This window comes from Vulpes lagopus, chromosome 10 (assembly GCF_018345385.1).
Source record: "Vulpes lagopus strain Blue_001 chromosome 10, ASM1834538v1, whole genome shotgun sequence".
Classification (NCBI taxonomy): domain Eukaryota; kingdom Metazoa; phylum Chordata; class Mammalia; order Carnivora; family Canidae; genus Vulpes; species Vulpes lagopus.
This window is the reverse complement of record NC_054833.1, coordinates 63,110,874-63,138,603: the sequence shown is the minus strand read 5'-3', so window position 1 is coordinate 63,138,603 and position 27,730 is coordinate 63,110,874. Positions and strand designations below refer to the sequence as shown.

The following is a 27,730-nucleotide window of genomic DNA, read 5'->3' as shown; positions in this document are numbered from 1 at the left end:
AGCTCTGCTCCTTTCTCCACCTGCTAAGTAGTTGCAAGGCCATATCTCATAGGCAGAGAGATCCCAGGAGAAAGGCATCCCCTTTGCATTTCCTTCTCATAGTTTTTATGAGTTTTTATTTATCCTCTAAATAGTTTTTATGATATTATTGGTCAGTTCAGTTTGTGGAGATCTGCTAAGAAGGTAGAGAGTATATGCCAATCCCCCTCTAACCTAAAGTGCTAAACAAACAAACAGAGAGAGAGAGAGAGAGAGAGAGAGAGAGAAATAAACCCGCCTTTTGCCTTTAAGTAACTTCCAATGAGCTCTGCTTTCACAGACTCCTACCTTACTATTAAATTGGGTTTTTAAAAACCTGATTATAAGAAAGGGCTGTAAGGCTTTTCAAAGTCTCTCTGACTTCTGTGGCACCCTTGCAATGATCTTCCCAACATCACAAAGATTGGGGATGTGTTTTTCTTAAAAGCTAAAAAGTAGATTCAAAGCTAAATGTGTTCAAATGCAATTTCTACAGTTTTTGGTTCATAGGAGAAAGATTCCCTATGGTGTGGGTGGGGTTGGCGGGTCGGGGGGTGGTGGTGAAGGGGGCATGTATCAAGTTTGTGGTAGAAATTCCACCTGCTTTAGCCAAAGCTGAGCACTCAGAGATCTATATCCTGGGGTCCAAGGTAAGAAAGGGGGCAGTTTGAAAAACAAAAATTACCTTGTCACTATCCAAATGTTTTCTTTGCTCATGGAATTCAGTTGGACTTTTCAGTGCTGCAAGGAAAAGACAGGGAGGTGAGCAGAGGCAGGCTCAGGGCATCGAGCAGCGAGATGGGATTTGCTGGTGCGCTTGCTGAGCGGTGGGTGCGCAGACAGGATGGACGTGAGCGCCTTTATTAGGCCACAAGCAATTGAAGACGAGAGGCCTGGAGGACACCAGCTTCCCTGAAGCCAGAGGGTCCAGAGGAAGGTGGAATCGAGGGTGAGCACAGGAGGAGAAGAAGAGGCAGACGTGCGACAGGGGGAGAGGTGGTGGAGACAGGGCATTCCAAGATCCTGAAAAGGCACGGGGACCCGTGGCAGACCGGATGCTGACCTAGAGTGAGGGACAGGGGCGGATGGGGTGGCTAACGCCCTCTTCCACTTTGCTCTGCCCCTGGGTGCAGAAATCCGGGAGGACGCTGCAGACCGTGGGGGATGCGTCCCACCCGCAGGGAGGGGACTCGAGCTTTGGATGAGGTCCGTGACTGCTTGGACAGGAAGGCGCAAACTGAGGGTGCTGGGGTGAGAAGACAGAACCAGACTTCGAGGGCCAAAAGGGGCCCTGGAGATGGTGAAATGAGCTCCTGCCCTGGGGAAACTGAGTCCACAGCAATTGGCTGAACTTGCCCAGGGTCACAGTTTGGGCTCAGGGCCTAGGTCCTTTGACAACTTTGCTTCTTCCAAGGTGTGATGTTCAAAACATCAACACCCGGGAGACACAGGCATTGGTCAGCAAAAGCACACGCAGCCTGAACCACCAGGACCTAGGGCCTCCTCCATCCTTCTCTCTTCCTCCTACTCTCTAGTGGGGAAACCTTTGACTCAGCAAAGCAGCAGAATGGTGCTGGGCAACATTCTGCATCTCTTATGAGCTTTCCTGAGCCCCCCCTGAAACCATCTCTCAGGAGCTACAATCACTTCACATCCTAAGCGATGAGGTCGGTCAGAGGGCACTGAATGCCTTTCTAAGCCTGGGCAAGCCCATGACCAACATGATCTGGGGTCCAAGTGTCACTCTAGGAGTTGTCCACTCTTAAGTGGCAGGCAATGAAATATTCTTCCAAGGTTTGGCCAGCTTAAAAATTGGGTTTCTGGCCAGATGGGCCCTTGGAGGTGTGTGTGTATGTGTATGTGAATGTGTGAGTCTCGTTCCGTCTTTATGGTAAATTCTAAATTCGAGCACAGATTTTCAGGAGGGCTTGTTAGACATCCAACAAATGGCATTGCAGTCCTGGCAGCTGGTCGACCACCTTATCATCCTCTAAGGCGCACTCCTTCCTCCTCAGCCTCCTTGCCCCCCTGGGATGTTAGTAGTGTTGACCATAGGAATGTGCTGAATGGTCCCAGCGGGCTGCCTTGTGCCAAGTATGCTGGGCAAGTACCCGCCTCCTCACCCTGAGCAGACATTAAGGGGCTTCCTTTCTTATAGGAAGAATAATGGAATGTGTAGCTTGAATATTACATTTCCCATCAATCCAACATGTCTCTCTTTGTTGATTTCCCTCCTAAAAGGGGCTCCTGGGGAGCCTGGGTGGCTCTGTGGTTGAGCATCTGCCTTCCGCTTAGGGTGTGATCCTGGGGTCGTGGGATCGAGTCCTGCATCGGGCCTGCTTCTCTCTGCCTGTGTCTCTGTATCTCTCTGTGTGTCCCCCATAAATAAATAAAATCTTTAAAAATGGGGGGTTCTTTGCAAAATCTTCCATTTCCAATGTTCCCCCTACACAACATCCCCCTAAACACACACACACACACACACACACACACACACACACACACTTGTCCCCACTCAGTAGCTCTGGGAAATCATATGGAGAAATGTGCCATGCTTCTGCATTGCTTGTGCATTTTCTCTGATTTGGATCTGGTCGCCATTCCTTGTAAGGAGGCTTGTGTTTTCCTATATTTGATCACAGCTGCAGTCTATACTGATGGAGCTCTGAAAGCAACTCCTGATCCCAAGGCAACCAGATCCTACAAGTCTGCTTGAAGTCCAGGGGAGCCCTGGTCAATTTGTACACTCTGACCCAATAGGTCTTCCCCTCCATCCCCTAGTCTGGTGGCCATCTAGTTCGGGATTACATATTGGTGTTGGCCAAATCACTTACATACTCTGGAAATGATCTTTGTGTGGCTGTCTTAAGTGGTTAAAAAGAATTAACACATCCTTTTCCTTAAGCAGCAGCCCTAAGGGAGCAGTATGAATCTCTCCTGGTGTATCACTTAGATTCCAAACTCAATTGTTTTTTTTAAATTGTGCTTAGGAATTAGGAGGAATTTATCTAGTTCTCTTGCCCCTGAGACTCTTCAATTCCTATTAGCAGAGCTTATTAATTGTTCTAAGAAACAGTGCATTCCCTGTATCTTAGCTTTGGAGAGCCATAATTCATCACTTCTTGGTGTTAATAACTTGTGAAATGATTTGTGCAGTCCAGGTCTCTGATGCCAGGAGCACAAAGGTTCTGGAACCCTCTATCACAGAGACAGAGTGGGAGACACTATGTCCATTTGGCAAGGACTTGGAAAGAAAGCCAAAGAGGTCCACACACTGTGTTTTACCACACGCTGTCCTCCTCAGGGCTTCAGGGATGTTATAAGGGGTATTGGCTTGGGGTCACACCACGGAAAACTATCCTGCCATGGCCCTGTGATTGACATTTGCTTTTTCCATGACTCCAGAGAATGTGGGGTTTTAGCCAGCTCCCCTGAGGGCCAGCGAAAGCCATTAATGCACCCCCCCCAAGTTGACTTTTTGGAAAATACACAAAGGGCCTCTTGCCACTAGCCCTGGGAGTATCAGATGACAAAATTTTGTGTTTTTGGGGACGCTGACATTTAAGATTGAAAAGGAATTTGGATTTCTAATTTAAAAAAATAATAAGTCAACGGGATTTCAAATTAAAACATGGTTGTAAATTCAGTCAGCCACACATCTGACTTGCTCCCCCTGGAGGAAGATTAATCACTTCTCACAAGGGAATTCATGTTTTCACCTCAGAGTTTAGCTACGGCCTATTCCTATTTCGGTCCTGCAGCTCCAGCTAATTTGGGTCAGCTGTGTGTATAAACATTTGCTTACTAAAGCTCAGGAAAGAGCCCCAGGAAAGAACAGGCCTCCTGCGGTCTCCTGCTCTGGACTCTAACCTCATGTCTCCAATGGGAGCCCAGGGAAAAAAAGAATACAGGCCCTAGAGCCACTGAGACATCAGTGAAGGGGACAGGCTGACTCCTCAGTGCAGGGTGGAGGGGGCCTGTTGTTGGCAGCAGCTCTCACGGGGTCGCTCCCTCCAAGGCTTGTTGAACAGAACCCAGTTCCCTCGACATCACAGATAAGGAGGGTGATGCAGAATCATAGGGCTGGTTTCCCAGGGCGGCAACCAGGACAGTGGTTCTCAACCTCCTGGACTGGCATCTTCGGGATGCCAGCTTGTCAGAAATGCCAATTCTCAGGCCCTACACCACGGGACCCTTGGGGGGTGGGCCCTGGGGATCTGTGGTGGAAACACAGCCCTCCTTGCTGATCCTGATGCCCCAGTTTGAGACTCACTGCTCTGGAGTTCACTAGGCCATTAGGTCCCACTCTAGGGTCTTCAGGAACCCAGGAGTTCCAAATAAGAGAAGTGAATTTCTAGGATTTTCAGCATTTCAAGGAACTAATGAAAAAGGGAACGTGTGCCTGGAGAAAGGCTGATTAGCCTAAGGGAATGGTCACTTTTCATTGTTGCTGCCTAGGATCCTAACAGAGTGCTTGGGGATGGCTGTTCTCACCAAAAAGCACAGGCTGGTCAGTTTTCAATGCCATTAATTAATCAAAAACAGATCTATGGATCCTTAATTCATCAATGTGGGCTTCTTTGGGTGGGTGGGGGGAGAACAAAACAATTTCAAACATAGTGTGGAGTATAATTAAAATTGTCTTCAGGCGCCTGGGTGGCTCAATGGTTGAGTGTCTGCCTTTGGTCCTGGGATCGAGTCCCACATCGAGATCCCTGCAGGGAGCCTGCTTCTCCCTCTGCCTGTGTCTCTGCCTCTCTGTGTTGCTCATAAATTAAAAAAAAAATTTTTTTTTTAAATCTTTAAAAAGAAATCTTGGGTGACTGAAAATTTGGGAACCACCCATCTTGGCTCTTTGTCTCCTCAAACACATGTGAGTCTCCCACCTATAAAATGCTGGTCTATCTGTTCGCTCACTTTTAAAGACCAACCAGATTGTGAATGGCTCTCTTCTCAGCAGGTGAGGTACATGCTCTGTGTAACTGTGAATGCTTTGGAAATCACATTCCTTCTTAGGTTGGCAATGAACTGTTTATTTGGCACCCAAAGAAGAATCCCAGGTGTCCAAAAAGGTAGCTTTGTTATCCTTAAGACCTGGCTGCATACTTGTTTAATGCAACATACGTGATACGTTGGCAGTTCTCTGAAGAGTCCAAAGCATGCGTGTCATCACTGGCTTACTAGTTTCTAAGGAAGAAGGAACCAGAAGGTAGAAGGAGGGAGAAGACAACATTTAGGATTCTAGACCCCCATATTGGCTCGGCATGGAAATTCAGAGTGCCTTTGCCTGTCCTGGAACTTGATATGTTAGAAAGGAAGGGGGTGCCTGGGTGGCTCAGTTGGGTAAGCCTCTGCCTTTGGTTTGAGTGATCTCAGGGTCCTGGGATCGAGCCCCACATCGGGCTCCCTGATCAGTGGGGAGCCCTCTCCCTCTCCCTCTATGCTCTCTCTCTAATAATAAAATCTTTTTTAAGAAAAGAAAAGAAAGGGAGGAGGCAGACAGATTAAAACCCTCGTGCCGTGTGCTGCTCAAACAGCCAACAGTGTGTGTGCTAGGGTGCTGGAGGGAGAAGCCAAGTCAGATGGGTGCATGGAGAAGAGGAGGAAAGACTTTGCAGAGTCGACTTCTCAAAACTATCATGAAGCTGCATGTGGTGTGGGAACAGGAGTGTGCCCAGGCATTCTTGCTGTTATTCAGGAGAGAGGGACCACAGAGAATTCGGGGATTTACCAAGGCTTTGCTGTGGCTGGGATTAGTCTGCAAAACAAATAAGGTGGCACCGTTCATAGACAGCTCATCGTATTTTTCAATTCATTTACTCTGATCAGATCAAGGACCCAAGCTGCCCGGGCACTACATTCTGGCCAGAGGCAGCTTTCTGGAAGTTTCTGTGGAGACGCCGCAGGCTCTCTGGGGCTCCAGTCTACTGCAGTTGTCTTGTTCTCTGTATTTGAGGACAATAAGCTACCTGTCCCCTCCTCTCTCCCCTGGGTTCCAACATCACTATTTGGAACAACAGAGCAGGGGTGATCTGGGCCTCTTTCAGACCATCTGTTTCAGATGAAACAGAATCCATGCCTGACCACTCTGTGTTCCCCAGGGTCCTCCTCACAGCAGTTGGTCAAAACACTACTGAATTGCTGTGATCATTCGTTGCACCTGCTCCATAGAGCTGATCATCCTTTCCAAGTGGTTGCAATAAAGTGGTGGTGTTTTAGATTCCACCCAGGAGAATGATGCCTGAGGAAAAGAATTGTAGTGGAGAAAATCCGCATGAGAAATGGTGAACAGATCCAAGCCCCACAGGTCAACAGGGGAGGCTGGCTCTGTCCTCAAGCCATGAGAAAACAGAGAATGGAGATGTCTTTTGCGGCCTTGACCCCAATAGAGAGGGGGCAGTGATATGCTCCCTTTGAATCCTGGCTGGTGGTGGCAAAGGAGGCAACTTGAAATCTTCATTTAGAGATTCAGAGGTGGGATTTTTGGAGACAAGTCCAAGTAATAAATTCTTAAAGTAATATTTCTGAGCTAATTTTGAGAGGGTATTTCACTGAGATTCCATGGCTATTTTGACAATGTGAATTCTACAAATTCTACAATGGTATTATAAATGTGAAAGCAATCTTAGAATCTGGTTAGGCCCCAAGCTCCTGGTCTGAGAGCCTCTCCCCACTATTGAAAGTTGTTCTAGGGGTTCCCTGCTGGTCTCAGCACTCTGCCCTTCTTGACTAAATTCAAGGAACAATGACTTTACATTCATTCAAAGCACCTGGTGGGGGAGAACCCCAGATCCATAATGGACAAAAGTGAGAAATGAGCAAATTCTTAAGAGAAGTGATTGAGGGGGATTATGAAAGAGAATTTGTGCCTGGTTGCTGTGGCCTTTTTGTTACTCATCAGGAACTTCAAAACCTGCAGGATACATGCCCAAGAAGAAGGAAGGAGTTAAATTCAATCCACTTGGACTAGTTTCATTAGTCAACTGAAATTACACATGGCTCGGTTCATTGGAGTCAGTAGGGAGAGAAACTTTCATCATCAATTTGATGTGCAGGTGAAGTAAGATCTGCATGGCTAATGCAGTGGAACTTTTTCTTCACTCTTGGTCACGGTGAGGTATAGATGACGGTGGAAAACCTGACACCATCTTGTTAAAGCCATTGGGTTCTCCTTGGCATTTACACATACATATATTTTTTGACTTCCCTAAATTCCAACTGAATTTTTTGGCCACAAAAGGCTTGAGAGGAACTCAGGGAAGTGCTTTCAAAGTCCAAGCGATTCCTTTTGAAATTTTGAGGGAAGAACTCTACACAGGGACCAATCCCAACATAGGTTCTAGCCTCAGCTCTGCCACAAGAGGGGTGGCAATGCCTTTGAGGTTTAATCTGATGTAAAACCCACGAGGAATTCTGCCAAAGGATAGCAGGTGTTTTTGTGGACCTGTTAGGAATAGTGATGCTATGCAGTAATATTGGGACAATTAATAATTCGCTTGGCGATTAGCTTTCAATATAGGCATTTTATGACAGGCTTTAAAACCTGGGGGGGGGGAGGATTGCAGTTATTTCAAACTTTATGGGTAAAGTTAGATTGTATTAATAATTATGTAACAAATTCCACCTTGAATTTTACTCCTGTGGGTTTCCTACCACCTCTTCCTCTAAAATCCTGAATCTGTTCAAGGAACATTCCTGCTCATTGTCCCTACAGGGCTGAGCACACACCCTGCATACAGTCTGGCTCATAACAAAATTTGTTGAATTTGATTGAATTGATAGGACCCCTGAGACTGCCTGTTCTCATCTCCTTCTCCCGATGGGTTGCCTTTACACACATCCCTAGCGGTACCCAAGCAAACACATGCTGCTCGACACTGCATTGAGATGGCGTGTTTAATCTCTAATTGGGCTGATGAGGCTCATCATCTTCACCTCTCTTCCCCCCCAATCTCTGTGAAAGATTTGTCCTGGATCTAACTTTCTGAGAAGAACTAAGTAGTCGAGGTCTGTCCAGGCTGGGCTTGCCGTGTGCACCTGCTGTGGCTTTGACATTTTTCCACAGCAGAATCTATACCCTCTGGAAGCCTAGCTAAGAGGCGCTGGCTGAAGACTAGGGAAAATGGATGACACTTAATTAATCTTTATCATTTTGCTGAATTAGAAAGGAAAAAAAAAAACATTTCGTTCTCATAGGACTTTTTTTTTCCCCTGGTAATTAATGTTCGACGGACTAAGGATGCAAAATTTCTGTCAAGCAGGACTTCATTAATAGGTATGCTATTTGGTTCTGGAAATCCTGGAGAACAAAATGTCATAGCCCCACTGGACCCCACTCTACAAATGGACATTGAATTGACAAAACGTACATAGAGGCGTTATTTTCAAGTGTTTTATAAGGTTCATTCCTATCTTCCCTAGGTGTTCTTATGGATTCTCAGAGATTTAACCTCATAAGCCTCAGAAAAGAAAGGGGAAAAAAGTTTATTTTCAACCAAATGCTGGCTGCAAGACCCCAGTTTAGCGTACTTAAGCACAGAAATCGAGTTTTAGATCAGTTGTGAACAGCTTGAGCGAATTGAGAGGGCCTGGGTCTCTACTCCATGTGCCCTTCCAGAATCAAAGAAAAGAAACATCAGTGGGGCAATAGATTATTTTAATACTACCCAACTAGATGTGCTCCTCATATATTTGAGGGCATGGGCACAGATTGTGGCCCACAGGAAGGATCCTGGTGGGTCTACACACTTCCACTTAGTGAATAATTCTTCTAGATGATGCTTAACCAGGTCAGCTTCTACACATGTGTAACAGGATTCTAAAAAAGGCTGGTCTGGTCAGCTGTGAGTGAAAATGTACCTATCTGACCAGAAGTCTGTAGACTTTTCTTCTCACCTGTGTTTTTAGCACCTCCACTAGTGGGCTGAGATGAAACAGGGCATTCAGATGTGATCCTATGGTTTCTCATCACCTCTGTACAAATTGTGCAAGCAGCTTGTAAATTATGGGGTGAGCTGTTTCTTTTATGCTTATTAGCAAACCTCTAAAAACGTTGCTCTACTATAAGGTCACCTGCTGTTTACTGTTTGGAGGGCTTAGCCATTAACAAAGAGCTATGTTTGAATTATAATGGAAAAGGCTTTGAAACATTCTCAGTCCTGTTTTAAGTATATAGTCCTGGAGCATGGACTATATACTTAAAATTTTAGACCTTGGGTCATGGGGCTCTAATATTACTAACCGCAGGACATTATATCCAGGCCAAACTGCTTATTGCATGCTAAACTCCAAAGTAATAGGACAGATCTGGATTTCTGCAAGAATCATGGATTTTGACTTTTACATTTTATTGGGGAAGAAAATTTAAAAATATGACCTAAAGGAGCTTGAACTGTGACTTCATTCATTCGGGGCACCCCTTCTGTGTGTTTCTATAGGCAATCAAGAGTTAGCTTTAATCACTAACTTGGTAGGAAATTTGAAATCTCTCTACTAAAAGATTTAATCCTTCTTCTTTGACCCAAATTATGGCCAGTAACTCAACATTATACCATTTATACTAGAAAGCCATTGCTTCTCTGTTCCAGAAAGGAAGCACTTGGCAACATTAAATTAATTGTGGACTCAAGTACCCCAAACAGAATTGAAACCGAGGTGGTAAGAGGATGCATACGTGATTGATGCTTCTGGAAAGAACAGTGACAACATCCTAAAAGTAACAGAAGGGTGAGGGGTGCCCACAGTGAATTATGTTTACTCTAAAAACAAACCCACCAATTGGAATTTTAGCTACCACCTCTATCATTAAAGGGAAACCCCTGCAGCTGAGTAGCATCTGGGGCAAAGCATCCATATGTGGAGTTTCTGTCAACATGGAGTCTATGAGGCTCTTGGGAGACCCATCCCCAGGCTTCGGCTCAATGACCCCTGAGGTACTTTTCATCTCCCACATCATATGGTCCCGAACAAGAGATACGGCTACTCACGTGGTGTTATGCCTTGGTTAGCCAGCTGTTCTTGGGTCCTTCTCTGTTGAAGTCGTAACTGCAAAACTTAGAAAAGAAAGTGTTAGTTTGTAAGTTGGGCTGCATGTGATTATAGTCATTTATATTTACATCAGAATTTTCACCCAGCTCTTCTCATTTTATTCTTATTTTTTAAAAGATCTTATTTATTTATTCAGAGAGACTGAGTGCTTGTGCAAGGGGAGGAGGGGCAGAAGGAGAAGGAGAAAAAAAATCTCAGGTAGGCTCCACACTCAACGTGGAGCCCGACATGGGGCTTGATCTCAAGACCCACGAGATCATGACCTGAACCCAAATCAAGAATTGGACGCTTAAAGGATGGAGTCACCCAGAAGCTCCTCATTTTATTTTTAGAACAGTCTTGAACATTTGTGTGAGGTACATTTGTATTTCTGTTGCAGATGTGGAGAAAGAAAAGAGACTTTGAGGGGGTTGCAGGGATTCAGGAAGTCTGTGACAAGTTGCAACTGTAACACTCCTCTCCTCTTTTAGAGTGAATGTTGTCCTCACAGCACTATGCTCCCTGTCTCACTATCATCCACTTTGGAGATAAACACCAGCCGATTCTGCTGGGAATTTGCCTGCATTTTCAAAAGGGCAAATGAAGAAAGCAATAAATAGACTTTGGAGTGGGTGGGTTAAAATCTTATCTCTAGCCTCTTCAAAAGATGGGAGTTGCTTAACCTTAACCTTTCTGATTCCTGATTCCCTCACCTGTAAATGGGAACAATGCCTACCTTAAGGTGTTGCGATGAAGTTTGATAAACAATATATGCTTAGCAAGTTGCTTAGCAGAGTAGCACAAAATAATTCATCAATAAGCAGGGGCATTCTGAGCATTTTGGATTCCTTTGGAATTCCAGTCATGTTTTGCTTAGAAAAGTTTGAACTTTATAAAACTTTGTTGCTATCCATAGCACAAATATATTATATGTATCATATACATATATACATATAAATAGTTCTAAAAACTATATTTAAAATTATGAGTGTAGCATTTGTGATTTTCTCCTACTCCCTCTCTACTTTCCCCCTAAAAATTCTATCTTTGGACATTTAGCCTCTCCCTTATGGATATTCCATTTTCTCAGGGAGATTCTTCTTCTCCTTCTCCCTCTAAAGATTTACTTATTTATTTGAGAGAGAGAGAGAGAGAGAGAGAGCACATGCACCCATGTGAACTAGGGGAGAGGCAGGGGGAGAAGGAAAGAATCTCAGGCAGATACCCCGCAGAGCATGGAGCCTTACGTGGGGCTCTATCTCACAATCCTGAGACCATTACCTGGGCCAAAATCAAGAGTTGGATGCTTAACTGACTGAGCCACCCAGGAGCCCTGCTTAGGGAGATTCTAAGTTTACCCTCTTGGCCCTGGCATTTAAATTGCTCAGAATAAGGATAGAAAGAGCAAAAGTTTGCAAAAAGAGGGATTGGTCTAATCAACTTATAATGAAAAGAGAGAGCAAGAGAACTGTTTTTAGGAAGAGAAAATTAGAATGGAGAGAAGAAGGGCAAAAATAGGAAGGTATGTGGGCTGACTTTCAAGTTTATTTAGTATCTTGGAGTAAAGCATCAGAGCAAATGCAGTCACGATACTGAAAGAGTAACAGGGAAAGATAATTTTTTAAAGTTCTGCTGTGGTTTTGAAATGGATCCCCATCCATCTTCTTTGAGAAAGATCAATGCTGTTGAATTGCTTTTAATGACTTTTGGTTGCTAGACTGTGCTTCACCATAGCCTCATTTCACTCTAAGGTAGGATTAGACAATAAAGACCAAAAAAGAGAAAATGATATGAGTTTGTTTTTTAAGACCTTCTTCAGAAAAAACCTCCCACTAAATAAAATCTGTAAACTCTGAACAAGATATGAGAAATAACAACCTGAGGTTTCTGAACAGGAAACAAAGTCAGGTAGATTGTAGAGGGGAGTTGAAGCTTGGAGAAGTAACTTGCATGGGGGTGAGTTTTCCATTTGGGGGAAAATTGAGGGTGACCTGCAGTCGTGAAGTGGCAGGTCACATGCAACTAAGACTCTAATAGAAAATGTGCTCATCTTTCTGGCCAGAGGAATCAGAGAAAGGTACCTGGACAACCATGGCTGACGACCATACACTAATGAGGAGGACATCATGTAGGGGAGAGAATTAGAGAGGGAAGGGATCCCCTAACTATGTGTAGAACCCTTGCAAGTTTCAGGTTGATCCCTTAATGATGTTTCCATGGGGTAGACTCAAAGAAGCAGGGCAAAGGTTTAAAATTAAACTGAAATGTGAACCTCTGTGCACATAGGCAAAAAAGGACCTACTGTTTGAATCTACCTGGGTTAATTGTGTGCTGAAACAAAATGAAACAAAACAAAGCAAAACAAAACCAGCATTCTCCAGAGGATTACAAAAGAACTCAAAATTTATGTAACACAAGGAAGAATGTCTAGGATACAATCCAAAATCACTCTACACACAAAGAACCAGGAAGAACCAGGAAAATATGATCCATTTTAAACAGAAAAGACAATTAACTGATGCTAGCCTTGAGATGATCTAGATGTTGGAATTATCACACTAAAGCCTTAAAGTAGTTCTTCTTCTTCTTCTTCTTCTTCTTCTTCTTCTTCTTCTTCTTCTTCTTCTTCTTCTTCGAGATTGAGAGAGAGAGAGAGAGAGAGAGAGAAGGGATGGGCAGAGGGAGTGGGAGAATCCTATAAAGGCTCCATGCCTAGCATGGAGCCTGACTTGTCGCTTGATCTCACAACCTGGAAATCATGACTTGAGCTGAAATCAAGAGTCTGAGCTATCCAGGTGCTCCTAAAGTAGTTATTTTCAACTATGTTCAATGAAGTAAAAGAAAACAGGCTGGAAATAAGTGATAGGAAATCTCAGCAGCAAAATAGACACATAAGAAGAAACCATAAAAAATCAAAACTTAATGTTAGAGTATCCGTAATAATCCATGAATGAGCTGAATAAAAGAATAAACATCAAGGGCACTTGGGTAGCTCAGTTGGTTGAGGGTCTGACTCTTGATGTTGGTTCAGGTCTTGATCTCACAGTTGTGAGTTTGAGCAACATGTTGGGCTTCACACTGGGCATGGAGCTTGCTTTTAAAAAATAGAATAAATATCAGAGGGAATGAATCAGTAAACTTGAAGATAGATCAAAATAGAGAGGAAATTAATGGGAAAAAATGGACACACGAATAGCCTCATGGACCTGTACCACAATATCAAAAACTCTAAAATCAGCTAATTAGAGTCCCAGAAAGAGGGCAGAGAGAAAAATAATAGCCCCAAGCTTCCCAAATTCCATCAAAGACATGAATTCACAGATTCCAAAAGGTCGATAAAACCCAAACCAGACATATTCACAGACAACCACACTTAGATACATCATAATCGAATGGCTGCACCAAAGACAAAGAGTAAATCCTAAAAGTATCCAGGGAAAACAACACATTATATAAAGGGAAACACTGATTCTTATCCAGAAAGCATGGAAGCCAGATGGTAAAACAAAAACAAAATGCAAAACACAAAACACGAAACAAATGTCAACACCGAATGGGAAATGTCCTCTAGAAACGAAGATAAAGATGCGAAAAGGGAAAGTAAGATAATTTGTTGCCAGCAAATTTTACTACAAGAAATGCTTAAGGAAATCTTCAGGCTGAATTGAAATTAAAGCAGAAGGAAATCTGGATATTGAGGAATAACTAAAGAGTATCAGAAATAATAACTCTTTTGGTAAATATTAAATTTTTTCTTTTTCTTCTTAAGTTTTAACAGAATGTATGGAACTGTTTAAAGAAAAGTTATAGTATTGTCTTGTGATGTTCCTAAGGCATGCAGACATACTACCGATTACAACAATAACATAGAAGGTCCTTTTTGACTGCAAGATTTCTACAATTTACATATTATGGTATAATATTAACCATAGGTAGCCTGCAAAAGATTAAGGAAGAGCAACTAATGCAAATACAAAGAGGAGGTGAGCCTGGGTGGCTCAGTCAGTTAAGCACCTGACTCTTGATCTCAGGGTCATGAGTTCAAGCCCTGTGTTGGACATGGAGCCTACTTAAAAAAAAATACAAAGAATAGCTTAAGAAAAACCCAATAAATTAAATGAAATGCTAAAAAAATATTCAAACAATCCAAAAGAATGCAAAAAGTAGGGAATATAGAAACAAAAAACCGTGGATGAACAGAAGATAAATATTAAAATGGCAGAGGTCCAAAAACATTAATAATTACACTGAATTTCAATGGTCTAAACCCTCAAATTGAAAGGCAAAGATGAGCAGAATGAATAAAAATTCAATATGCAATAGTGTGCTGTCTACAAGAGACACACTTTGTATATAACAATTCAGATTGGTTGCAAGTAAATAGATGGGGGGAAATATACCTATAAACAAGAAGCATAAGAAAGCTAGACTAGTTATCCAATATCAGGTAAAAGAGATTTCAAGCCAAAGGGTATTATTGGAGAGAAAGAAGGTCCATAGCACTTGCCAGATTCCCAAAGAGGTCCAAAGCCTCCAAAATTTAAATCCCACTAATCCAGAAATTTGAAATCCAGGGTTTTGAGAGCATGCACTAGAGTCAAGTTATAATGATGTTGACAAAGAAGTCTCGGGAAAAAAGGATTAGTTTAATTTTAAACAATCTGAATTTTAGGAGTCCCAGTAAATTATAATGTTTCTGATACGCAATTTGAGAAATAGGGCTGGAGAAAGGCTTAGGGGTCAGAGCTGATTTGGGATATTGTCTCCAAATAAGTGGCCACGAAAACTTTTAATCAGAATTCCTAAAAAAGACAGGTATGCGATCAGAGGAAAGATAAAATGAAAATAGGAATAAAAATTATCTGACAAATCAAGAAAGTATAACATTAAAAGGAGCTGGTAAAGGGCATAATTAGTGTTGGGTGTGTAATGTGGAGAAATTATTGCACTATTTGACATCAGTCATTCCATACTCATCACTTTTTAGCTAAGCATTTGCAGATTTTCATGTTCAAAAGATCAAAAGCATGATTCGTTATATTCCTTCAACCTTTCAATAAGTATCTGATCGCTGGCTCTGTGAGAGACATGCTTGTTACCAGCCTAACTGCTGAATAGGATGGGCAGTTACCATTCTCAAAGTGTTTACTTCCCAGCTGGTGAGATCAACACAATTTTTCCTGAACACATAGTCTTTTTATTCCTTTTTGGTTTTTTTCCTATTTTATTTTGCCTTCTCTGGAATAATTTCTTTCCCCAAAGAAAGAAGAAGCTGGTCTTTAGGAGCTTTTTTTCATTCCCTGAACCTGTATACGATGTACATGCACATGCATATTTTTGTGGATTGGCCTGTGACTTCTGTCAGATTTTAAGAAGTCTCTGGGACCTCCAGAAGTTAAGTGACCTAGACTAGATCATCTCACATCTTTTCCAGGAGGCCCTCTCCTTATAGTGCACCTTACACGTGTAACCAAACTAATTTCCCTCAAACTCTATTTTCGGATGATTCCTTTGTGTAGTATCCTCGAGTGGCTCCTGATTCTGGTGTTTGAGGTCTTCTCCACAAGCACAAGTCCCACACAAACTCTCTCCTCCAGTTTAGTTTGTTTCTACCTGAGTCCAACATCTACCAAATGTTTACACACCTTGCCTTGGATTATGATATACCCACCAGTGGAATCTGGTGTATGGTTTGAGGCTAGGCCATAATTTTAATTTATTCCAAAGACTTTGTGAACTATATATACCTGCCATTTATTTTAAAATTTCCCTTTGTCTACTGATTGGTAATGTCATCTCTGTCATTTACTAACGTGCTGATGTGAACTGCGATCTAATTTATACTAACTTATACTTTTGATCCTTCCCTCTTTTTTAGCAGCAAAAGTAGGAAATGGTTCCTGAGTCCTATAAATAACAGAAATGAGAGCTGTAAAAATCTATACCTGCCCTGAAAAGACAAAGGGGATTCTTCAGTGGATTGAAACTGTAAGTGATCTTTGGGAGATAAACAGAATATGGCATTGGATTGGAAAAGTACATCATAAGACATAGGCAAGTGAGTAATAGAAAGCCTTGCCAAGTGTCTACCTTGCCCAGAAGCACAAGTGAGTGTAAAGCTCCCTCTAACAGGGCTGTTAGATAGGGTCCCCAAGGAAAAGATCAGTCTCCTCCATGTCCTGAATCCCTCTCCACATTGGACCAGGCATTGGTAATGGGAAGGGGCTGTCAGTGTCTAGGAAGCAGCAGCAAATATGGTATCTGGGAGACACAGGAGTGGACTCCAGATTGTTGGCAATACACAAGAGGCTCAATAACCCTTTGTTGCCTGAAACTAGCTACTGAGCATCCTGTGCCTCTTTCCTAGTCCCTGAAATCAAATCAAAGCACACGTGTCAGCAATGTATCTTTTTCCCTCAGGCTGTGCTCACCTGTGCATCAGGTAGTCTAACAGGTTTCCAAAAAGACACAGTATGAGGGTGCAATTAGAATCACTTACCCTGGAAGGAATGTTGTTATCACAAAGGGAAGACCCTAAACATACAAAAAAAGAACATATACTCAAGGTGACAGTGTGAATAAATGAAAACATACCTTTCTCAGAGGTAGACAAGAGAATGTTCATTAGTTAATAATAAACTGGGGGAGAGGCAGAAAAATAGAATAATCATCTCCTCACACCCATTAGGATAGCTACAATAAGAAGAAAGAAAGGAAGAAAGAAAGGAGAAGAAAAAAGAAAAGAAAAGAACAATAGTTGACAAGGCTGTAGAGAACCTGGAACCCTTGTCTGCTGCTGGTAGGAATGTAAAATGATGTCACCATATGGAAAACAATATGGCGGCTCCTCAAAAACTCAAAGCTAGAATGACCATATGATCCAGCAATCCTGCTTCTGAGTACATATCCAAAAGAAGTAAAAGCAGAAACCTGAAGAGATACTTGTACTCTCATGTTCATAACAGCATGATTCCTTATAACCAAAAGATGGAAGTAACCCAAGGGTCCATCAACAGATGAATGGACAAGCAACATGTTGTATACACTAGAGTCTTAGCCTTCAACAGGGAGGAACTTCTGGCACATGCTACAGCATGGATGAAACTTGGGGACATTACTCAGAATGAAATAAGCCAGTCACCCAAGGACAAATATGAGGTATGAGGTTTCTCAGGGTCGTCAAATCCACAAAGGCAGAAAACAGAATGGTGATTTCCAGGTGATGGGTTGGGGGAGGAAGACATTGGAAATTACTGTTTAATAGGTATGGAGTTTTAGTGTTGCAAGGTAAAAAGAGTTCTGGAGACAGATGGTGGTGATGGTTGTGTGATGATGTTAATGTGCCTAACGCCACCGAACTGCACACTTAAAAATGTTTGAGATGGTAAATTTTATGAGCGTTTTATAAGTAAAAATTAAATTATGGAAATAAAGCAAACATTGAGTAACGATTAAGATAAACTCAATGGGTGGCTGAGTATTGGAACGAATATTGGGACGAATGTATTTAAACATGAATTGCTAAGCAAGGAGATGAACTGAATGGTTCTCTTAGAACATAAGACAAAGGGCTAAAAGACTGGAAAGCATAATTGGTATGTACTCAATGCAGACACATTGCTAAATAGAGAGAAGCTTCCAGAAAAAAAAAAAAATCTTATTCCTGAACTAGAGCTAACTATTATTCATGTCTGATTCCTGTCCTTGAAGTCCCTTTTTCCTAGATGTTTATGTGGGGTCACATTATAAATTTTTCCTTCCTTAGCTGATTTTTATTAGTAATACATCATAGATATATTTCCAGATCATTTCATACCCTTCAAAAGACATTTTGGTAGCTGCATATTTAATTTTTTGGTTATTCTGTACGTCACTGAACTGAATACCTACTGTTAATTCTTTACTTTGTTTCTAGTATTTTTACTACAGTGGGCACTCTTTGTGGTTGATTTAGGGCCACACCCTCAATATGGTTTTCGGATATACTCCTAGAGGTGCAACTGTTTGGGTACAGAATGTGTCAAATTGAAAGCCAGAGGGCCAAGGCCAGGAGGATCCTGGGACTGCAACTCGTCCCTGGGTGGCTTTTTGTCCGGGTCTGGTAGATTTCTGATGCTGGAGGTGGGAGCTGAGTGACCACCTCTATTTTTGTGGCTGTTTTCCTGCTGCATGTGCGGGAGTCCTGATGGGTTGGGCAGAACCTTGCGATTTGGTGAAGCAGGCTTTCCCTGTGGGCACAGCTGCCCTTGGCCAGCACTGGCCTCTTTCCTGAACTGCCTCTGCGTGCTTCCCTGGGCAGTCCCTCCCTTCCTCCCCCTGCTTTCAGCTGGCTGGGGCCTTTCGTGTCCCCAGAGCTCTTGGCAAACATCCACTGATCCACCGTAGCTAAAAATACTCTAAGCAGAGGGTTGCTTTTTCGCCCAAGCCTCCCCCCACCTCCAACTCCTACTTTGAACCACCTACAAGTTACAGGTATTCATAAAGTGCTCTCTCTTCACCTCCTTTGAGGCCACATGGTCATCTTTGATGGGTGAAGGAAGGGATGTTCTTAGTCTCTGTCACCTCAGTATGTTCTCTTACGGTTCTGGCATTTGGGTGTCAGTCTTCCGTAGCTTTCACAACCAAAGCATTTATTTTATTTTATTTTTTGCATTCTTTTGGCCCTTGTCAGAATTGGGAGTTATTTGTTTGCACTCAAATTGCTTCTTTCCTCAGAGGTCCTGAGCTCTCAAGTCTGATTTCCTCATCTGTCTGGCTATTCTTCTCCACAGTACCACACTATTTAAGTTACTGTAGACTTTCCATAGACTTTCATCTAATACAAAGAATCTTCTATTGTCCTTTTGAAACAAGTATTTTGTGACCATCCTAACCTGTCTTTTCCCCCTAAATAAACTTCAGGACCAGGGCAGCAAGTTCCACTCCCCCCACCCACCGCATCCCCCCACCAAGGACTACCTCCCCTCAAAAAGAATATGTTCCTTTATTATTTTGTAAAGTGTGAACACCATCCAGTCAGAGAAACAGCCCCCTGTTTAATGATGATTAAAGAATACATAGAACTTCTGGATGAAGTATAGGTCAGGACTGGGAATAGTTGCCTTTATGCAGCTGGGACTGGATACTCGATTCAAGAATGGGAGCTAGAATATCTTTACACACCATAAAGCTGCAAACAAACCACGTCACTTGCCTGGGCCCAGGAGAGGAAGCAGTGCCACCCAAGAGACAAAGGACTAGATACAACTGCGAGGGGTCTCTTGAGAGTTTCAGGTTGAAGAGGCAGGAGATACCAGAATGGATGGACATTATGACATTTTTCTTATCACACAGGCAGCCACCTCTGCCACACGCCCAGCACAGGAGGGCAGGCCCTTCTGGATGCAGAGGGAGGCAGCATGATGGAGTGAGGGAGTTGGGGACGGAAAACAGAAGACTCAACTTTGACTCCACCATGCTGTGTGACCTGAGACAAGACACTGTGTCCATGAGTCCTAGCCTTCTCATCTGTATACACAGCAATAGTCCTATGACTAATAAATCATAATAACCAATTGCACAGCATTGTCGGGATGGAGGTAATGAGTTAACCACTTCCTAAACTAGACAAGGCTGTCAAATGTCTTTCTGTGTTAAATTGATTAGGGCAGCTTCAGGCGGAAGCCCACCTGTTTGGTTCTGGTTACAGACTCTGGATGAGAAAAGGGAATCATTTGCAGTGGGAATAATAATGTAGAACTTTAAAAAGTCGTGCTGCCTTAAACACTGGCCAGGCCAAGGCTCCAGGCCCTGCAGTGAGAGGCAGTGCAAATTGGGAAGGAGGAATCTGAAGGAATCTTCTACAGAATCTACTGAAGAGACAAGGATTCCACCACTTGTTGAGTGAGGTGGGGATGGCAGGAGTAGGACAGAAGAAACTGAGCTATTAACTCATCACAGAAGCTTTTATAGACATCATCTCATCAAAACCACCTGCTAAGCCTGTGGGACTAGAAATTATCATCCCATGTTGCAGCTCATAAGACTCAGAGGGCACAAATAACTCCTCCAAAGCCATGAAGTTATGAAGTGAGGGAAGCACATTTCAAACTGATGGTTTCAGACTCCTGGGTACAAATTCCAACTGGATCCATGTTCTACCTTATGTTTTAATGAATTTCAAATGAAGGAGCAGGAGCCACCATAACATGAGGAATACACCTCACACTACCTGCCACCTATGTAACTCAACATAAGGACCCTCGGCTCAACAGCACTGCCTACAGTGTCTCCATAGCAACAGTCATGTAGGGTACCATTATCTTTCCGGAGCCAATAGGCAGCGGGGTGGCTCTTCTAACCAACATAGGTGATTGGCCCAGCTAAGTCTCTGATTAGGATGAGGCTCCTGAATGAGCCCGTGCTCTGATGGCATCACACAGAGTTGTTGCCATGGTTTTGGTGAGAAGTATTGCTTTTCTGAGGATTGCAAAACACTTCATGTTCCAACCCCATGCTCGTTCATTCCTGACAGAGTGGAAAATGTGTCTCCTTGGCTGAAATGTTCCTCTTGAGTCCAGCCCAAAGATGACATTTTTAGGAAAGTTTGAGAAGAATCCTGTGGCTGTTACTGAGTCACGATAGAGTGGAAATGGATCTTTTCTATTTAAAGAGTTTTGTGCTACTGTTTGAAAATGTCATATTGCTAGGGAACGGTGGAAATAGAAAACTTTCCACTTGCCATCAACAAAGAAATATCGTTACTGAATGAGAAACAATGGAGTGAGTTGAGAAGTTTTCTTACCTGTCTGACTGCAGTAATAGGTTGCTGGGAGTTTAATTTAAGAACATGAATCTAAATAAGCTTGGTGTTCTAGAAAGGGATCATTCATCTGAAATCCAACACATGTGATTCTAGACCACATTCTGCTACTACACAGTCATTACTTCAAACAGGTCTCAGAAGCTTTCTGGATCTCAAGGTCAATATAAATCAAAAGAAAAGATCAGATTAGATTCCAATTTCCCCAATTTACCTGATCTTAAGAGTCCCCTAGGGACTGAGAAAAAACAACAACAATCACTTCTTTGGTCCCTTTCCTAAAGTTCAGCCGGTTCTGGGATCTATTGGAAATATATTTTAACAAACCTGCCTGGAAATTCTGAGGAAAAAGTAGGTTTGAGAAATAGAACTATGCAAATACAAAGTGCAAAACCATGTTTTTATGGGCCTTTGTACCTTGCTTTTTCACTGGAAATAGCAGGGTTACTTTTCATGTGGGTGTGTATGTACAGACTCTCATTTTTTAATGGCTATATAGTATATCGGCATGTTTCAATATCTGTTTACTCCCCTCTTATTGTCCATTTGTTGTTCTTTTCTTCAGAAATGATATACTGCTTTGGATTCTTACTAGGACTATTGGAGGGCCCCCATCTCACTACCCTTTGTGAAAGAAAACTCCAAAGTGCAGCAAGCACTGCTAAGAGAGTCTTTCAGAACAGGATGAGGAAGACATTGAAGAAGGTGGCTTGTGTGCATCTCCTGTCTCAATTTTTGGAACACTCCTGGACTTTTGACTCCTGTCAATTGTAACTCGTCAATCGCACCTCCACCATGTCCCGGAACACATCCTTCTACTTTAGACTGGAACAGAGATAATGTAGCATCTGGTCACTGAATAGCCAATCATGCAGGAGATAGTTTAACTCTGTCAGCGCCAATCATAATTCTTTCAAAACAAGTTATGTAACCTCGTGGTTTCTGCCTTTATAAGCCTACTCTCTGCTTACAATTCGGAGTACACTTTTGAGTTTGCTTCCTTGTAATCCCTAAGATCCCAAATAAGCACTTCCGGTTGCTTTATGGCCTCTTCTCCTTGGTCAACACCCTTTATTAGCAATGGAAGCTATTATTTAGGAGGAAAGAAGCTTTGCTAATTTGATGAGTAATAATGGTATCCCATTACATTTCTTAATTAGTTGAACATGCATTCATAGATTTGTTGACTATTCATGTCTTTTCTTATGTGAATTGCCTGGTAACATTCTTTGCACATGTTTCCATTTTTTTTCCCTTATAGATTTGGGAGAGCTATTTATACCCCCTAAAGCACATTAAATATAGTCATCTATGTTGTAAACCTCCCCTGGCTTTCGTTTGCCATTCAATCTTGTTTGTGATGATTTTGGCATTTAACATTTCTATATGCAATCCTTCTAAAAAACTCTTAAGAATTCTATCTTTGGTATACGCTTAGAAAGATCTCCATATCCAGATTATATATTTGCTTAAATGTTCTTAACATTTTTATGGTTTTGGTTTTGCATTTGACTTTGCAATGCATCACATTTTAGTATACGGTATTAGAAAAGTCTCTAGTTATTTTTTTCAAACTGTTAACTAGTTTTTCTAAGATAATTTCTTGATCAAAGAGATTTTAGATACTGTGTTTGTCATACTATAGACTTGCATAACCTTGAATCTGTTTCTACTCATTGTTTTCTGACCTCAATATTTTGTTTTGTTTGGTGGCAGGCTGGGTTTATCTGACTTATTAAATATCCACTTCATAGGGTATAGGAGTCTAATTTGGGATAATTTGAATCCCCCAGTTACACAATCCTAATTTAGATCTCTCAAAACAAGACTTCAGAATGCAAATTTTTAAGGGACCAAGAAGTGGAAAGTAGTTTCTACCCACATCAGCAGCAGAGGCAACTTAACACAATAAGATAGTAGAGCTAGGTATTTATTTATTTATTTATTTATTTATTTATTTATTTATTGCTAGGTATTCATGTAAGTGTTTAACATGCAACAGGTAGGAGTTTAATCCAATGAAATTGGCATAGGAATCAATTCTGAATGCCCTGAGGTTTTTCGGGACAAAGAGAAGCAGACAAAAGGAGAGAAAACAAGAATGGAAGAATGGTATAGAAAGAGGTAGTAAAAAAGAAACGATGGTAGGAAAACAGGTTTAATTTTTTTTTTTTTACTTTGAGAGTATTTGTGTATAAATATCTATTCCAGTGAAGACTATTAAATCATGTGTATTTAATAGAAAATGAGAGAGGTGTTAAATCATCACACCAGGTTCTGCCCCAAGTGGGAAGTAAGAGGCCAACTATGCTGGCAGGACCCTGGGTATATAAAGCTATGCTTTTGGCCTTTTCATGGATGTCTCCCTAGCTAGGCTCAACACGGAGGTGATTCTAAGGAAGGGAGAAAGAGGAAAGTAAAGGATAAAAAGCAAAGAAACAAAACCTATTTTCACATGAAAGATATGCTGTAAGAATTTCAAAATGATTCTATTTGCTCAACTGTTTAGATAATTTGGAAGCAGAAAACTAGGGGCCGGAGTGATGGACCTATGCATCCTCCTCTAATAAACAGAGTTACCACCCATCCATGCTTCAGTTTGGCCTGCCCTGGCAAAGCTGGCAGGTCCACTGAAACCCAGAAATCTCTCTTGCTTTCATGCAATGTGCAAAACGGCTGTTCTTTCAACTCCATTGGGTAGAGGAGACTTTCCAGTGCTTCACTAGGTATATCTTGGTGTTTCTCAACTCTTTGGCAATTGTTACTTCTTGTTTATATTACCTTCTATCTAGAATACTCCGTGGGCCCAAGAAATTGTATCATCCAAAGAATCACAAAGGAGTTCCTGGGACCTGTGTGTTAACCTTGTATTTGGTCCATGTCAAGAAGCTATCATTGCTAAGAGCATCATCCTTACCCATTACTTGCCATAGATATGCTGCCTCCTTACGACCATCATATTATTCATATTTGATTGAGTTTCTGTCCTACATGCCCTCCACTTAACTGTTCGTTTCTCCCTACAAAACCCTCATTTTTTAAAGCCAATTCCCCATGGCCTCACTTGGCCTGTGGTCTCTGTGCACTCTACTCTCTAACCCCTCTGCAAGCCTCTGAGCTCGGTCATATTTTGTAAAGGAACAGAATGTGTAGTCTAACAAGATTCTTTTTCTGAATCATAAATTAATTTGTACTTAAACTTTACCAAAGTCATAAAATAACTTACGTTTACTCTATAGTTAGTAAGTCAAGTACTTTGGAGGGGCGAAATAATTCTAAAATTACCCCCAAAATGGCGCTTGATAAATGAAAGATGTATACTCACTGTACCAACCACATATTCATCATTCACAGAATCATCATCCTCTGTTTCTTCCAATGTGCCACGATCTTTAGTCCCTCTAGGAATGGTTCTTCCTTGACTATGCAGGAAGGTGAGAATAATGTTCCAAATTCTGAGTGAACCTAAGGACTACTTCCAACACTACTTCAAAGTAATAACACAAAGGAACCCCTTTGGGTTCCAGCCTCCTTACCCTGAAGAAAAGGATGGACTAGGGCCTCTCAAGCTTAAAAACAACAACAACAACAAAACACTGGAAACATTTTTAAAACGGAATCTTACATGGAAGGAAAAAAATAGCCCAGGGGCAAATGATAAAAGCAGAACCTCACAAAACGTCACGGCTCCATGGAGCAGAGTTTGAAAAATCATTGGATTGGCTCATCCCCAAGTCCTTTCTAAATTAAATGTTATTTTTTTTTTGTGATTTCTATCTTAAAAAGTCTCAAATCACCTAAGAGATGCTGCTTAGGAATAGATGGGAGTGATTCTATTTAGGGGGAAGAAGTGAGGGGTGGGTTATGGTGCCAACGCACGGAGAGAACCCTGTTCCCCCAAAACATCTTGGTCCTTTGAGCCTTCCCTGCAGGATGGTGAAGGCTCGCGAGCACAGGAAGTCTCCTGATTCCAGACGAGGATCAATCCCAGATCCCTTAGCAACAGCACCAGAGCGAAGCTTTCTTTTACACCAGCAGATGGTGGGGGGCCTTCGCGGCTCGGCAGCACCTTCTTACAACGGACTCCTGGTGACTATTAGAATCTTTTTTGACCCTGACTGGCAACCAGCACCCCTTGGTAACATAGGAGCCATCATTCCATCAGACTCCACGATTGCTTCTTGTCTCATCGCTCTATACCTTTTCCATATCCTGCATATATAATATGCTCTGCATCTAAATGCAAATCCTTTAAATATTTTGTATATTGGAGGACAGATGCCAAAGTCCAGAAATTTACAGAAAAGCAAAATGGATTATATTTCAAAAATAACCTGCCTGTTTTTGACTTCTGCTGTGCATACAAGATACCTGTGGGTAGTGATTAGAAGGTCATCCAAAGCTCTGTCTGCTGCAATAAATCAATGTGATGTCCCCTGTAAGTCACACAAGAGTTCAGGAGACCAGGTCTTATTCTTCCCACTATATAACTATGTGACCTTGGTCTAGACACTTCACCCTCAAGCTGTAGTTTCTCTTCCTTCATAAAGCAAGAAAGATGAGCTGATGATCACAGAGGCTCCTCGGGGTGCTAACATTTCATGACCCTTGGCTTCATTTTTGACGAGGGACTTTGCATGTCTCCAAGGTCAAACCTCTGGGATTTTTACTTAATCCCTAGAGTTTCCCCTATGAGATCACAATATTCCTTGTGATAGTTCTTAGCATTGTGTTCAGAGTGCAGGGAAGGGCTGACAAAGACCACAAGGCAGTACGGGTTCTAAGAAGTCAGAAACACAGGGTCCCCACGTGACCCTTGTGGTCGGAAATGGGAACAAGAACAGCTAGAGAAATCTTCAGGATCACCAGGCCAGTCTGGTGATCATGTATCCATGCATCTAGCTGCCAATTTGGTCTCTCAAAAAGTATTTAATAGTTCCTTGCTATTTGCTGAAGCATCTGTAGAAGCGGGGGGGATGATACAAAGTAATTTAAGGCAGGAATAATCTAGCGGAGGGAAGACAAGACACACACACTTACTTGAGTTAGATAAATAAAGCATTAGGCCACAGGTGACTGGAGAATAAATCTTCACAGGAGGTTACCAAGGGTAGAAGGGGAACTTTCCATTTGCAAGGGAGAATCCTGTGGGGATGATGGTTGACACAGGGCATTCTTGACCAAGGGAAGAACACACGTACAAACTTGAACATGGGATAAACATGGTGTGTCTTGACTGGGGCTTGGTCTGGGAGGATATGACCTGTGCAGCCAGAGTCCCAGGTTCAGCAGGACCCCGTGCTTGGCTCAACACAACGCTGTTGCCAGCTGACATTCTCATCATTTTTGAGTGAAGGGCGCCATGCTATTTTGCATGGAGCTCCACAATTTATGTAGTGTCCCCTCGAATACTGGCTTGCTCCATCCTATCATGGACTGGTAGGAGATGAAACTGGAAGAGGAGGTGGGGATTCATGCACTGAGGGCCTTACATGCTGTGATCAAGTGTTTGGATTCCATCCTGTTCAAGGAGGCAGTATGGGCATATGGGCATGCTTTGAGCAGTGGAGCAACACGGTAACATTGAGATTTTGGGATGACTAATTTCATGCTAACACAGAGAGGGGTGAATGACTGGTTTGAAGACCCTTCCAGACCCATGGGTAAGGCAAGAAAGTCCACTTCCATGTAGGGGGAATGGGGAAGAGAGGGAAGATTTGAGAAACAAGTGAATCACAAGGAGGAATTACTCTGTCTTGTTAATGAAATTAGGGAAAGATGGAGAGAGAGAGAAAGGAAGGAATCGGGGTATTAGTGCTACTAGGATTATTGGGACCAGATTGGTAGAGTCACCAGGAGCCTTTGGGGTCACACTTGCATCTGGGAACTTGGCAGTCAGGTGAACACTTTAACATCATTCATTCATGCACTTCATTTGTTCAACATTTATCGATCACCTACTACTATGCCCAGGCACTGTTCAGACACTAAAGATCCAGCTGGAAATAAAGCTGTCACGAACTCTGCCTAGATAAACTTTGCAGTCTAGGGGAGGAGAAAGACAAAGAGGCTAAGCAAATGTTACAACTATGGGCATGCCATGAAAGGGAAGCTCTATGTTGTCTGGGAATCAGAGGAGGCTTTTCTGGTTCTTTCTCCCGAGAAATTTAAACAAACAAATAAATGAAACTGTTAAGCCCACAACCCTTAATTTGTTTCATGTGTGTGTTGGGGTTGTGGTGGTAATTCTCATTTCCTGAAGACTAGGCGTGCCTCCTGAGAGAGGGAGATATGGATAGCCAAGTTACTGGCTGTGTGAGGAATAAGAGAACAATCCAGAAGCCTCGCGATACCTTCCCTTTTATTCTCTTCTGAATGGCTTTCCACCGGATTCTTACAAAGAAATGCCTTTTTGAAATCTGCTATGGAAGTGGCTTTTAATGCAGCTAAGATGTTCCCACTGAGCTGCCTCGCCCCCGGATCACAGCTTTTGTTTCAAGAACAGGCATTGACCCAGTCACACTGCACTTGTCCCTGGGAATTCTGGATATCGGACTGAGAGGGAGCAAACTCAGGAGCTTTTGGGGGGTGGCTGTTGTCAACCATCTGAACTGAGAAAATGGCGCAGGTGGCTGATGGAGAGGGCAAGATGCCGTATGGGCAGGAGCCAGGGTCAGTGGCCTGCAGGTGCCCCAGTCCCCAGTTCTAGCTCTTTTTCCTCCAAGTATCAAACATATCCCTGTGGCTGAGTTTCATGAGACACCCAGGTATCTTTCTAGTAAGTGCTTCTTTTTGCTCAAGCTTGTTCAAGATACTATTATCTGATTCTCTATTGTTTGCAAACAAGGAGGTTTCCCACTGATGACTGTTGGAGAAGAGCATCCA

The 27,730-nt window shown here is 42.5% G+C and overlaps 1 protein-coding gene across 1 annotated transcript in view; it reads right to left on the bottom strand.

The window, feature by feature from the left end:
• MYOCD (myocardin) overlaps positions 1-27,730 on the bottom strand; it is a 101,198-nt gene that overhangs the window by 54,129 nt on the left and 19,339 nt on the right. The window contains 2 exon segments of the mRNA XM_041772193.1: positions 704-759; positions 10,005-10,070. Of these exon segments, the coding sequence (XP_041628127.1) occupies positions 704-759; positions 10,005-10,070 (122 nt within the window).